Below are 11,553 nucleotides of genomic sequence, written 5' to 3' on the forward strand. Positions count from 1 at the left end.
AGCAGGGTGTTGTAATCCCAGCTACTTGGGAGGCTGAGGCAAGAGAATCACTTAAGCCCAGGAGTTGGAGGTTGCTGTGAGCTGTGTGATGCCATGGCACTCAGGATGATAAAGTGAGACTCTGTCTTTAATTAAAAATAATAATAATAACTGTGCTGGGAACTTTGTATTAAATTGTCTCATTTAATCTCAACAACACCTGTGTGAGGTGGGCACTATTTCAAATGGGGAACTGGGGGCTGAGAGAGCACAGGCAGCTCGCCTAGGGCCGTGGAGGGAGAGCAGAGCACAGGCCCACCTGGCCGCGGCCTGTTTGCTAGCCTGCACCCGTCCAGCCTGCCTCCCACCTCCTCTGCCCTAGTGCCTTCTGGATCAGCCAGCTTCTGACCTAACTCACCTGAAGGGGCCCGAGTGGCAGCCAGGTGGGGCTTTTGTTCCCACCCAAAAGTGAGAACAAATGTGCAGAGATGGGATGAATCAGGCCAGGGTCACTCGGCCATTAGGGGCGGCCAGGAGGACTGCCAGGGCCCAAGGTGACTGGCCCTCTTTAACCACATATGCAGCTAGCTTAGTTAACCAGCTAACAAGCAAGGAGAGACTGACGCTTCCGAGGCAGCGTGCTGGCTCTGCAAACCCCCCACTTCCTCCAGGTCCTCCCCAGCCAGGCCCCACTCCCGGCAGCTCCCTAACTGCAATCCCAGCCGGACAGCTCAGAAGCAGACGGGGGGGCTGTAAAGCCTCTTTAAAAGGGGCAATAAAAGTTTTGGGTTTCAGATCATCTTACTAGAGAAGAGAATAACAGAGACAGGAAATTTCAGTAGCAGACACGACAAAGGCCACAGCACGCAGACTGCCCTCAGACGAAAACACCTCGCTGTGCAAACAGAGGACGTCCTGGCCCCGCAGCCGTGCCAGCCTCACACCAGTGGAGGGGGGGCTTCTACAATAGACTGTTTTGTCTACGTTGTTGTAAATGTTTATAATACTTGTCCACGTTGGTACTGCCCAAGGTGGCCACACTCCCCCTGAGCCGGGCTCTTGCTGTGTATGCTGGGCGGTGGGGGATAGCGTGTGCCTGGCTGTGCACACACGTGGCTGGGCAGGGGCTGACTTTGGGCAATGGGGTGGGGGTACATGGGCTGTCACTACTCCTTGGAAGCCAAACCTAGGCTTGGGGGCTCTTGCTGGGTCTGTGCCCACCTTTCCTCCTGAGTTTGAAATGACCCAGCTGTGAAGGACAGCACCATCTGGCTCCCATGTCCTGGAGTGAGGCCATGTCCAGAACCAGGCCCTGAAGCCCTCTGCTTGCAGTTTAACCCATGGCTTTCTAAACCCACATGTCCGCAGAACTGCCTGTCCGTCTCCAGTGGACTCGTGGCTCTGTAGTAGCTACTGGCCACAAGGCAGCGTTGCCTAATAAAGTCCAGGTGCCAGGTTAAATCGGTGTTTCAGACAACGAATCGTTTGTTAGTAAAGGGTGTCTCCTGTGAGTGCGTCCCCGATTTCAGAGGCCATGCCTGTGTGGTACGGTTATCTGCTGTGCATCTGAGATTCAGATGCAAATCCTGTATTGCGTCTGCAGTGCTTCCCATGTGGCTATTTAAATTTGCATTAATTAAAATTAACATTTACAGATTCATTTTCTTAGTTGTACAGGCAGCATTTTGGATAGCTGGTCTCCAGGCAGGGGTGGGAGGTGTGGTGTTGGCCGCCCGGCGCACCTCACCATTAAAGCATGTTGTTTGGACAGCACTGCCTGTCGGCCTCTGTGGTCTCTGCAGCCTCTTCTCCCAGCACTCACTGTAGGAAACCTCAGGCCTCCTGCTTCCCACCCACAATCAGGGCTGGTTGTGGAGGCTCTATATAGAGCTCCAGGTGGGCTGGGGTGAGAGTGGAGGCCTCTTGTGGCTTCAGGTGCCACAGTCCTCAGATTGCAGGGACATGACAACCTGTGGCTTGACAACACTGGCACCCAATGTGTTAGTGTCTGCAGGCCGTGATGATTCTCCTCAGTAGTTTTGAGGTATCCTGGTGGCCGCTCTGTGTGTCGAGGGAGCACGGTGGTCCCCCTCCCCAGCCTTCACCTCCTGGCCCCTGGTCAGAGCCTCCAACATGTCAAAGTGGGCTTTGATGCCTGAGGCCACTGGAGGAGGGCACCACCCGGCAAGACTCTGGTCCCTTCACCAACTCAGCAGCCACTGTCAAAGCTGCCTGGTGTCCTTGGACCTCAGTGCCCTCATCTGCAAAGTAGGGCCCCAGGGATCTCTGTGGGAGCTGGCTCTCCTTGGGAGGGAGAGGCTGGGCTTAGAGCCGAGAGGCCAGGCCGGCAGGGCTATGGGCTGCAGCGCGCGTCTTAATTGTCCGTGACTTATAGACTTGGCCGGGCTCCCAGACGGCCTTCATACATCAGCACTGCCACAATGAAGAGCCTGCTAGTGTGGCCCCCATGCGCTGGGGGGCCTGTCCTCCCTGCCGGGAGCATCCTGCCACTTCCGAGTTTCCATGTGTTGCCACAGAGCTGAGAGGCGCTGGCAGCAAGGTGACCCGAGGCCGGCCACCTTGCATAAACCTGCTCCTGCAAGGGTGCCCCCGAGGCCCAAGTTTGCACCTTCCCTGTCACCTGGTGTGGAGACCTACAGAGTGTACATGGTCCCGGGCCAGCCTGTCCCTTCCTGGTGCTGTGGAGTATGAGTGTATGTGCATGGTGCACACATGTCTGTGTGACGTGTGTCCACATGTGTGCATGTGTGTGCACCCCCTCCCGTAGACTGAAAGCAGACAGAGGCAGTGCCAGGATGCTCTCTATGTCAGGGCACAGCACTTGGGTGGGGGTCGGTGTCCTTGGCCTGTGATGAGGCACAGGGGACAAAGGTCCCTGATCCCCTGCTGGGTGGTTGCCCTCAGAGCTCTGACTGTGGAGCCTCAGCTTCCTCATCTGGAAAACAGGCATGGCATCCTGTCCTGGCCCCCGAGCTCATGAGGACCCCGAGAGCCAGGAGAGAAACACAGGACACAGCAGGCTCTGTCTCCTGCGCCTGCCCTCTGCTGCCGGGGGAGCAGGGTTGAGGAGATGCCAGCCCACGGCCCTCTGGGATGGGGCCAGGCCAAGGAGCTGGAGTGAACAGCGTCCCCACCCAGGTGTGGAGCTAGCCCCTGAGGATGTGGAAGGTGACTTCAGGGATTGGACCTGGCTGCCACCGTCTGGAAACAGAAACAGGCCCCAGATAGGTGTCAGCAACTTCCTGCCCGACCGATGGGCCTGGAACTGCCAGGGGAGAGGGTGGGCTGGGTTCTGAGGAGATGCAGGCTGTGAGGTGATGTCTGGCCACCCCACCCACCACTCTCGGACTGTTGTAGGCAGGAGCTCATAGTGTGGGCCCTAGGGTTCTGCTCAAGGTCACAGTGCTCGAACACCCCTCTCCTCGCAGAGGGCACAGCAGGCAGGGCTGAGAGACAGCAGGCAGGGTTGAGGGCCGTGTGTGGGACTGAGGACAAGGACAGGTGCTCCAGTGGTGTGGGTTCAGCTCAAAATCTTGGGTATTTGTCCATAGGATGGGAGTCACACGGCTTGACTCGAAGTCTTGTTTTAAGAACTGGACATAAATAAATTGCCTAGCATGCAGTAAGATCAGTAAATCAAGGAGTCTTATTGGTGATTATTATGGAAACAGCTTGATTCAGGAACTGGCTGGAAGGCTGGGTAAGGGGAAGGCCTGGGCCAGGGACTGAGCTGGCCACACTGGCCATGGCTCCCCTAATGGGTGCACCCAGAGCCGAAGGCCATAGGACAGAGGGGTGATGTCAGCTTCCAGGGGAAAGCAGATGACACAGGGTGGCTGGGTGCCCCTACTTGGTGGCTGGCACTGGCTGTATAGCTGGCTGTGGGGTGGTCAGACACCAGGCTGAGGGCTTTAGACACACCTGTCCGTCAGGACGAGTCTGGGGAAACAAGTGCTTTCCTTCCTGCTGAGCACCAGTGAAACCCAGTCCAGGGCTTGGGGCGCACCAGCCACCACATAGCAGGCTCTGTACCCCGACGCCAGTGTCTACACCCAGCAGCTGGGCTCCGGCCCTTGGACCTCCCAGGCTGCCATGGATACTGTCCCTCCTGGATGCTCTGGGGCAGGGTGGGGGCAGGAGGGGCCCTGGCGGGAGACTCTTAGGTGTGAGGGTAGGGGTGGGGCAGGAGCTGGGGAGCGAGGTCAGACACAGGCACAGCACAGGGTGGGACAGTCCAACCTGGCCGGGGCCCCCGCATTCCCAGCCTTCTTGTTGACCTTGGGCAGCAGCAGGACAAAGGACATGGCCAGGGCACAGTGGTAGAAGCTGTGGACGTAGGTGTAGTCCCAGTCCTGTGGGGGCAGGGAGTCAGTCTGGTCCTCAGCCCTCCAAGATCCCCTGAGCCCCTGGAGGGCCCAAGTCCCTGCTGTGTACCAAGTGCACCGGGCCCTCCTGATGGCCTCCCGGCGGCCCAGTCATGGAGGCCTTTCCTCCACCCAGCCCCAGGCCAGTGTGCTCCTCAGGGCTCTCAGGCCTCTGACCAGAGGCTGGGAGCCCCTTCCTCCCTCTCCTCCCCACTATCTCCCTCTCCAACCTCTCCCCTCCCCTCCAGTCTGGGCTTGGGCGCTTGGTCATGAGCGCCACACAGGCCAGCTCTGGTCTCTTTAACCCCTCGGCCCACACAGGCTGTGATCCCTCTAACATCTCCAGCTGAGCAAGGCCATGCCAAGCTGGCTTGGATGGACAGGGCACTTCCCCATCGGGCTTGGTACCTCGAAGAAGAAGCGGAGCATGAGGGCCAGGGCACCAAAGCAGAGGCCAGGGCCCAGCTGCTGGGTGTAGACACTGGCGTCGGGGTACAGAGCATGCTTCTCCTTCATCTTCCGCAGCTGCAGGGAAGGTGGTAACAGCAGGCCTCTCAGGCCTCAGGCCAGGCACTGGACTGCACCCAAGCCAGCCCCAGAGCTGACCCTGGCCATTTCCAGGTGGGGCATGCCCGGCTGTGACCAGGCCACAGGGTTACTTCTGCCAGACCCAGCCCTTCACCTGGGTGACCTGGCTGGGGTCCTCTGGGGCCAACGTGCCCCATAAAGACATCCCCCCCTGCCTCTTTGGATGTCACCAGGCCACCCTTGGAGGGGGACTGCACAGGGTGACTTTTTACAGGGGAGGGGTCGATGTTGGATTTGGCACCTGCCAGCCCAGGGTGGCCCATGGGACAACTTTACTTGGCACACAAACATCATTTACTTTACTAGCTGAAGGATCTATCTTCATATTTATTGGGCAAACTTAGCAGAACTAATTCTCAGATATTGACTTCCCAGACACTGAGGTGGGAGCAAGGCCCAGGAGGGAGCTGCCCTGAGACAGATGGTTCCCTGCAGAGAAAGGGGGATAAGGGCAGGTCCCCCTGTGAGCACAGGCCCTGGGCCAGCAGCGGTTCAAGGCTCAGCATATCTGCATTCCAGAAGGAGAAACTGTCACATCCAGAGTGTGAGGTGTAAGCCCTATGGTGGGGCAGCCCCCTACTGCACACATCCCTGCATGGGGCACATGGAGTCCACACACGGCCTCGTGCTGGGCCAAGGCCGATTTGCCAGCAAATGAATTGTGAACTGATGCCGGCATTCAGGGTTTGGAATTTTCCTTGCAATAGTGTGACCCTGGGTGCAGATGACCCAGGTCCACAGCCCGCATGGGACTGACCTCCAGGTCATGCCATGGGTTGCCTTACCCCAGGGCACCTCCATCCAACTCTTACCCCTTTCTCCCCTGGGGGTGGTAGTGGTTCCCAAACCCCTCCCAAGAAGAGACAAGCCTCAAGAAGTAAAGCCCACCCTCATTCCAGGAAACAACTGCCCTTGAATATCCAAAATAAACTGTATACTTAATGATCTAGAAAACATAATTCGAGCCCAGATGCAGGGAGACAGGCAGCCCATCCATCTCCCATCCCTGTGGCCAGACCCACAGCCCCAGGGCCTTGGAAGTCTCATGGCACTCTGTGGGGACACTAACAGTAAATTCTGCTCTGGCTGGTTACAACTTGGGGGAAATAGCCTGGGGGCAGAGCCAGCATGGAGGGGGTGTTAGAGCCTGGAGCACAGACATTATGAACCTTACTCAGCACATCCGATCCCCTCACAAAGCAGCTTTGGAGGCCTCAGGGAGAAAGAGGCTCCCTTGTGTCACCTGCTTGGAAAGTCAAGTTCTGACCTGACCACTGCCCTGCTGTGATTTCCTGTTAAGTTGCCAGTCTCTCTGTGCCTCAGTTTCTTTGTTACTCAAATGACAAAATCAAGCTGTCCTCCTTGGCTGTCCAGCAGAGTAGGGCAGACTTTGAAAGCTTTGCCACAGAACATGCATTTCGGTGTGGGGAGTTAAGGAAGACTGGAATGCCTTTTATCTGCCACAGCTCCTTTCTCCTAGTCATTCGCACTTGCGTGGGTGCGTGTGTGGTAACCGGTCGCAGGCATCCTATTGCACACGTGCGAACGGCTAGGGGAAAGGAGTTCATTCATCACTAGTGCCAGCCTCACCAACAAGGTGGGCTCCCCCTGTCAGGTTCCAGAAGAAGATGACTTAACTGTATTTGAATAAATGTAGATTGTTGTATTATACTTAATAAAAATAAGACATCCCCTGGAAATAAGCCCTAGTGTGTCTTCTTGAGAAAAAATAAATATAAGATAGTGTCTTATTTTCAGGGAAACACAGTAGCTCTGGAATCGGGACCACAAGATCCCAGGCTGTATGCTGAAGGGGTAAATGGGACAGAGGAGTTTTCCCAGGGGAGAGCCAGCCTAGGCCAAAGCTCCCAGGTCTGTGTCTGGCCCTCAAAGCTTAGGCTCCCTCCTGCCCCTGGGTCCACTATCCCTGGGTCTGTCCTGCCATAGTGTCCCTCTTTGGCTTGGGCTAGTTTGAGTGGGTTTTGGTCTCTGCAGTGAGAGAGCCTGGATACAGCAGAGTGTGTAGGGAGCCCAGGAACACATGTGGAGGCCTCAGCCTCACACCACACCTTCCCCCCTTGCTAGAGCCCCCTCCACACGCCCCCTCCAGGAAGTCTTCTCAGGCTAACCCAGCCATTTTCCTCAGTGAAGTTGCCTCTCTACAGCACCACCCCTGCACTAAGGACAATGACCTACCAGTCATGAGTGGCTAGTGGTGCAGGACACATGGGAAGCTGGGTTCCCTGCCAATACACCAGGTGTGCTATCTCACGAGGTGGTTGTGGAAGCTGAGGGGTCAGTGACTTGGGCTCAGCCCAACGCTAGTGAGAATAGACAGGGCTCCTGCTGTCTGCTTGGCTGAAGCGCCCGACGGCTGTTTTCTGCGTGGTTCATCTGATTCTTTGTGTCCAGCCTGCCCGCCCATGAGGATAGGAGGTAAATTGGACACCCAGGCAGGAGGAACCCCAGTCAGGAGCGGGTTGGGCCCCTCAGGTCTCCATCATTGATGTGCACCCAATACGCACCCACTTTGCGGCGATGATGAGGACAGCAGTGCCGATGGGACCTGAGTACACCCCGTAGCCCTGGTGGTCATGGTAGATTCGCACTGCGATCGTCAGGACACCAAACATCACCAGTGTGGACCTCTTGGGTTCATCAAAGTCAGCCAAGGCTGGAGGGGCAGGGAGAGGGGGGCAGGGCAGAAGGTGAGCAGCTGCTTCTGCCCCCAGGTCTGTCCCTCAGGTGGCCCCATGCAGGGTCCCCTTGGCTAATGAGACCCTGAGACCCAGATGCTCTTGGGGGGTTAGCATTCCCTCCAGTTTTAGGGGAAAGCCTGCTGCCTTCCGTGGGCAGACGGGCGCGGCTCTGTGTTGGCAACCAGCTTTCATCAGATCAGGATGCAACAGAAGGACACGCCCACCCAGCAGGATGAGGACCCTGGGCAGAGAGAAGGAGCTCCCGGGCCAGAGAGCAGATGCCCTCAGGTCATGGGGACCTGGGTCTCCACATAGCCCGGAGACAGCAGTGAGTGGAAGCAGATTTGTAGGACCCTGGGCTTGGCGAGGTCCTGTCTCCATGAGGCCCCACGCTGTATGGGGACTTGCGGGAAAGTGCCCTTGGCCCTCCCAGGAGAGGGTGGGAGGGCCTAGCCACACTTCTCCCTACATTAGTCTCGGCTGCTTCAGTTCATCACAAGCTTTTACTACCTGAGTCATTTTAAAAGGACCTGAAAAATAGGAACTCAGGCATGTAGGAGCTGAAGAGGCACCGAGCTCGGTGAAGAGAAGAAGTTCTTAGAGATGGGATGGAGGGGGTGGTGTGGAGGTGGGGAGCCGGCCTTGCCTGCAGGGCCAGGCTTTGGAGTGACCACTCACCCATCAGGGACACCCACATGCTCAGCGCTGTCCCGTAGATGCTGAAGTATTCCAGGATGTCGTGCCGAGCGAAGCAGAGCACAGACAGGCCAGGGCCATGGCAGGCATGGTAGAGCTGCCAAAAAAGCCGCAGTCATGGGTGGAGGGCGGGGCTGGCCCCTGAGACACAACCCCTCAAGAGTCAGGCCACCAACTGACTGAGAGAGCTCGGGCAAGTCACTTAGGGGCCCTGGGCCTCAGCCTCCCATCTGAAAAGTGGGGCACAGCCAAGGGCCCCCTTCACGGGAATAAATGGAGCTTGTACCAGAGGGGTCCAGGTCTCGTGGTGTGCCATGTCTCAGTGAACACCTGGGCAGCCGTGGGGACCCCAAAGGTAGAGCTGGTTTACTGCACATGCTCGGTGGTCTTGGCACTGAGGCCAGAGCCTCCTTTCTGGGTGTAGCTGCTCTGTGGGGCCTTTTCTTGCACAAATGCTCCCCCCATGACTGAGCTCCCCTGCAGCAGTGTTCTCAGGCTGGGATGGGCATCAGAATACCTGGGGGTGTTAAGACACAGGGAGCAGAGCTCCCCTAGAGGTGCTGGTCTAGGAGCTCTGGGTTGGGGTGCAAGGGGTGGGTTTTTAACAGATTCCAGGGTGTGGGCTGAGAACTGCTGTCTGCAGCCTCTGTCTCTGTTTCTCCGAAGGGCGTGGAGCTCTTAGAGCCTCAGCAGGTGTGAGCACAGCACCCAGGTGCTGCCCCTGCTCCCTCCCCCATCCTCCCCTCATTTTCTACCCTGCACCTGATTTAAACCTAAGTGCCTACATGGAGTATTTCAAAGCAGTACACAAATTTCTTACAGAAAACAACTCTTTCTCCTTTTGCACTCACATTTCATCATTTTAAGTAATATTTAATTACATGACATAATTATTTTGACAAGTTCAACTGGTATAAACAAGCTCAGGAGCCAGCACAACCGACTGGTGGTAAGCCCAGCTCGGCAGGAGGGAGCAGGCTGGACGGCAGCCCGTGTCTGGAGCCTGGAGGCGGCCGGGACGCTGGTGAGGGAATGGGGCCTGGGTCATCTGGTGAGTCGGGAAGTCGGTGGACTTAGCACCCACTGAGTGCAGTGGTACGCGGCCTACATTCATGGTGCACCCAGGAGGCATTACTGGAGATACAGCGTTCAAAACAAGGGAGGTGGTGGTCCCGCTTGTTAGAGCACTCCCAGATGCTGCCTGCCCCTTTCTAAGGAGAGGCCAGGGGAGGGTAACCAGGTGGCGGCCACGTGACTGTTTAGCTTGGAGAAGGAGGAGGTTGAGGTAGCGCCTGATCAAGGTGTTTAAAGTGGCGAGAGGAGGGAGAAGGGTCTAGGCCCAGGATGTGGTCCTGGTCTCCTGGCTCCTTCCGAACTATACCTCCCACTCCTGCCCCAGCCTGTCACCTACAGCCCCTGTGTGTCCTTCGTGGCATAGATTATTGTGGATGACTGAGACTGACTCACTGTGAGACCTGTCCCTGTCAGGAGCAGGAACGGCCTCTCCTCCTGCCAGCTGTGAGGCCAGCTCCCAGTGTAGACTGTTTGCTGTGTGTGTGCAGGGTCAGGTGGCAGCTGGCTCACCCTTGGGGGGCCTCTCTCACCAGGCCCTTAGTTCCTCCTGATGGTGAGACCTTAGCTTTGCTCAGCACCACTTGCCTGGGGGTCGGGGCCAGAAGGGACTGAGGGCCTCCCTCACCACCCACAAGGAAGCAGGGGCAGGCCTGGCCTGGTAAGGGTGCTGGTGGGGCTCTCGAGTGGCCTGACCAGTAGGTCCTTGTGGTGGGGGCTCAGGCAAGCGGCCTGTCAAGTGAGGGTGAGAACGACACTCTGTAGGGTGTGCATGCACAAAAGTAGTGACCGTCATAGGAGTAGTGACCGTCACAGGAGGGTCCTGGTCAGAATGCAGGAGAAGCCATGTGGAGTGGACTTTGGGAGCAACAGAGTGTGGCTTTGAGGCTGGAGCACATTTGTCACAGGAGGCAGCTGCCCCTGACATTCAGGGTGGGGCAGGGTGGGGCCGGGCAGCCCCTGAGGCCGGCACAGAGGCAGCTGTGTGGCCAGCCCAGGCCCAGGCAGGGAGGGTAGCCTGGAGCTGCCTGTGGTTTGTTGGGCTGGGTCTAACATGGGATGTGGGGACAAGACCCCAGTTTCATTCCCCACTGTGCCTGCAGACAAGTCCTGTCTCTGCTTTGGGCCTAGGTTTCTTATCTGTCAGAGAGACCCTCCCCACAGCCCTGACCAGCCCAGGGACCCAGGAGGAATAAATGGAATGGTGTTTGGAAAATGCTTTGAACCAGCTGGGAGCTCCAGGGTGGGCTTGGTGCTCACAGGGCACAGTGACTCAGCCTCTCTGGTACTCGGCCTCTTCATCTGTGACAGAAGGATCACAGCACGGGGTTGAGGGGGTGGTAAGAAGATTGACTAAGGCACTATGCAGAGACCCAGCCACCGGACGCTGGCTTGTGGGTCCTCAGGGCTGTGGCTAGTGTCTCTCCCACCAGTGGCATCTGGTACCACAAGGGACACAGTCTGTCCCAGGTCACACAAAGGACCCGGCCTGTCTCAGGTCACAGCTACTTATGGGAGCAAAACAAACGGGGGGGGGGTGTGCCCCCTAGTCCGGTGCACACTTAGCTTCTCCCACTGTAGGCAAATTTGGGCTTGGCTGACTTGGGATGCAGGCACATGTGAGTGCATTTCTGCAAATATGTGTGTGCTCACAGGCCTGGCACTCAGGCTGCCCTGTGTACACCTGTGTGCTTGGCATTCTTGCCCACAGTGGCCCTGCTACTGGGGTGGGGGCTGCCTGGGGGGGGTGTTGAAAACAGTTCAGGTCTGGCATTGCCTGGAGGAGGCTGGGGGGATACTGGCTCCAAGGGCAGGCGTGGAAGGTAGGGGGTCGGAGACAGCCAGAGAGGCTGGGAGGCAGGAGGACATGCAGACAGATGGATGACCATGGGAGACACAGGATAGGTTAGACAGATTGCAGACAGACAACCAAGCTGGAGGGAGGGACAGAAGGAGTCAAAGAGACACTTGGAGGGTCAGGGGAGCAAAACCAGAGAGAGATCAAGAGATTTAGAGAGTAAATTCCACAGCTTTGTAGTTCCAGAAATCAAAGGAGAACCAGGCACAGAAAGCAAATAAGAGAGGCAGAGGGAAAGACCAGACCCAGAAATGAGCAGGAGACCATGGGGGGGGGG

The 11,553-nt window shown here is 57.3% G+C and overlaps 1 protein-coding gene across 1 annotated transcript in view; it reads right to left on the bottom strand.

The window, feature by feature from the left end:
* Positions 1-4,202: 4,202 nt before the first annotated feature.
* MYMK (myomaker, myoblast fusion factor) overlaps positions 4,203-11,553 on the bottom strand; it is an 8,119-nt gene continuing 768 nt past the window's right edge. Inside the window, exons 2-5 of the mRNA XM_003794855.3 lie at positions 8,330-8,444; positions 7,478-7,626; positions 4,773-4,889; positions 4,203-4,352 (exon numbers count right to left, since the gene is read on the bottom strand). Coding sequence (XP_003794903.1) covers positions 4,203-4,352; positions 4,773-4,889; positions 7,478-7,626; positions 8,330-8,444 — 531 coding nt within the window. The remainder of the gene's footprint in view (positions 4,353-4,772; positions 4,890-7,477; positions 7,627-8,329; positions 8,445-11,553) is intronic.

The sequence above is a fragment of the Otolemur garnettii genome, unplaced genomic scaffold (genome assembly GCF_000181295.1).
Source record: "Otolemur garnettii isolate 467f Iridium unplaced genomic scaffold, OtoGar3 scaffold00087, whole genome shotgun sequence".
Classification (NCBI taxonomy): domain Eukaryota; kingdom Metazoa; phylum Chordata; class Mammalia; order Primates; family Galagidae; genus Otolemur; species Otolemur garnettii.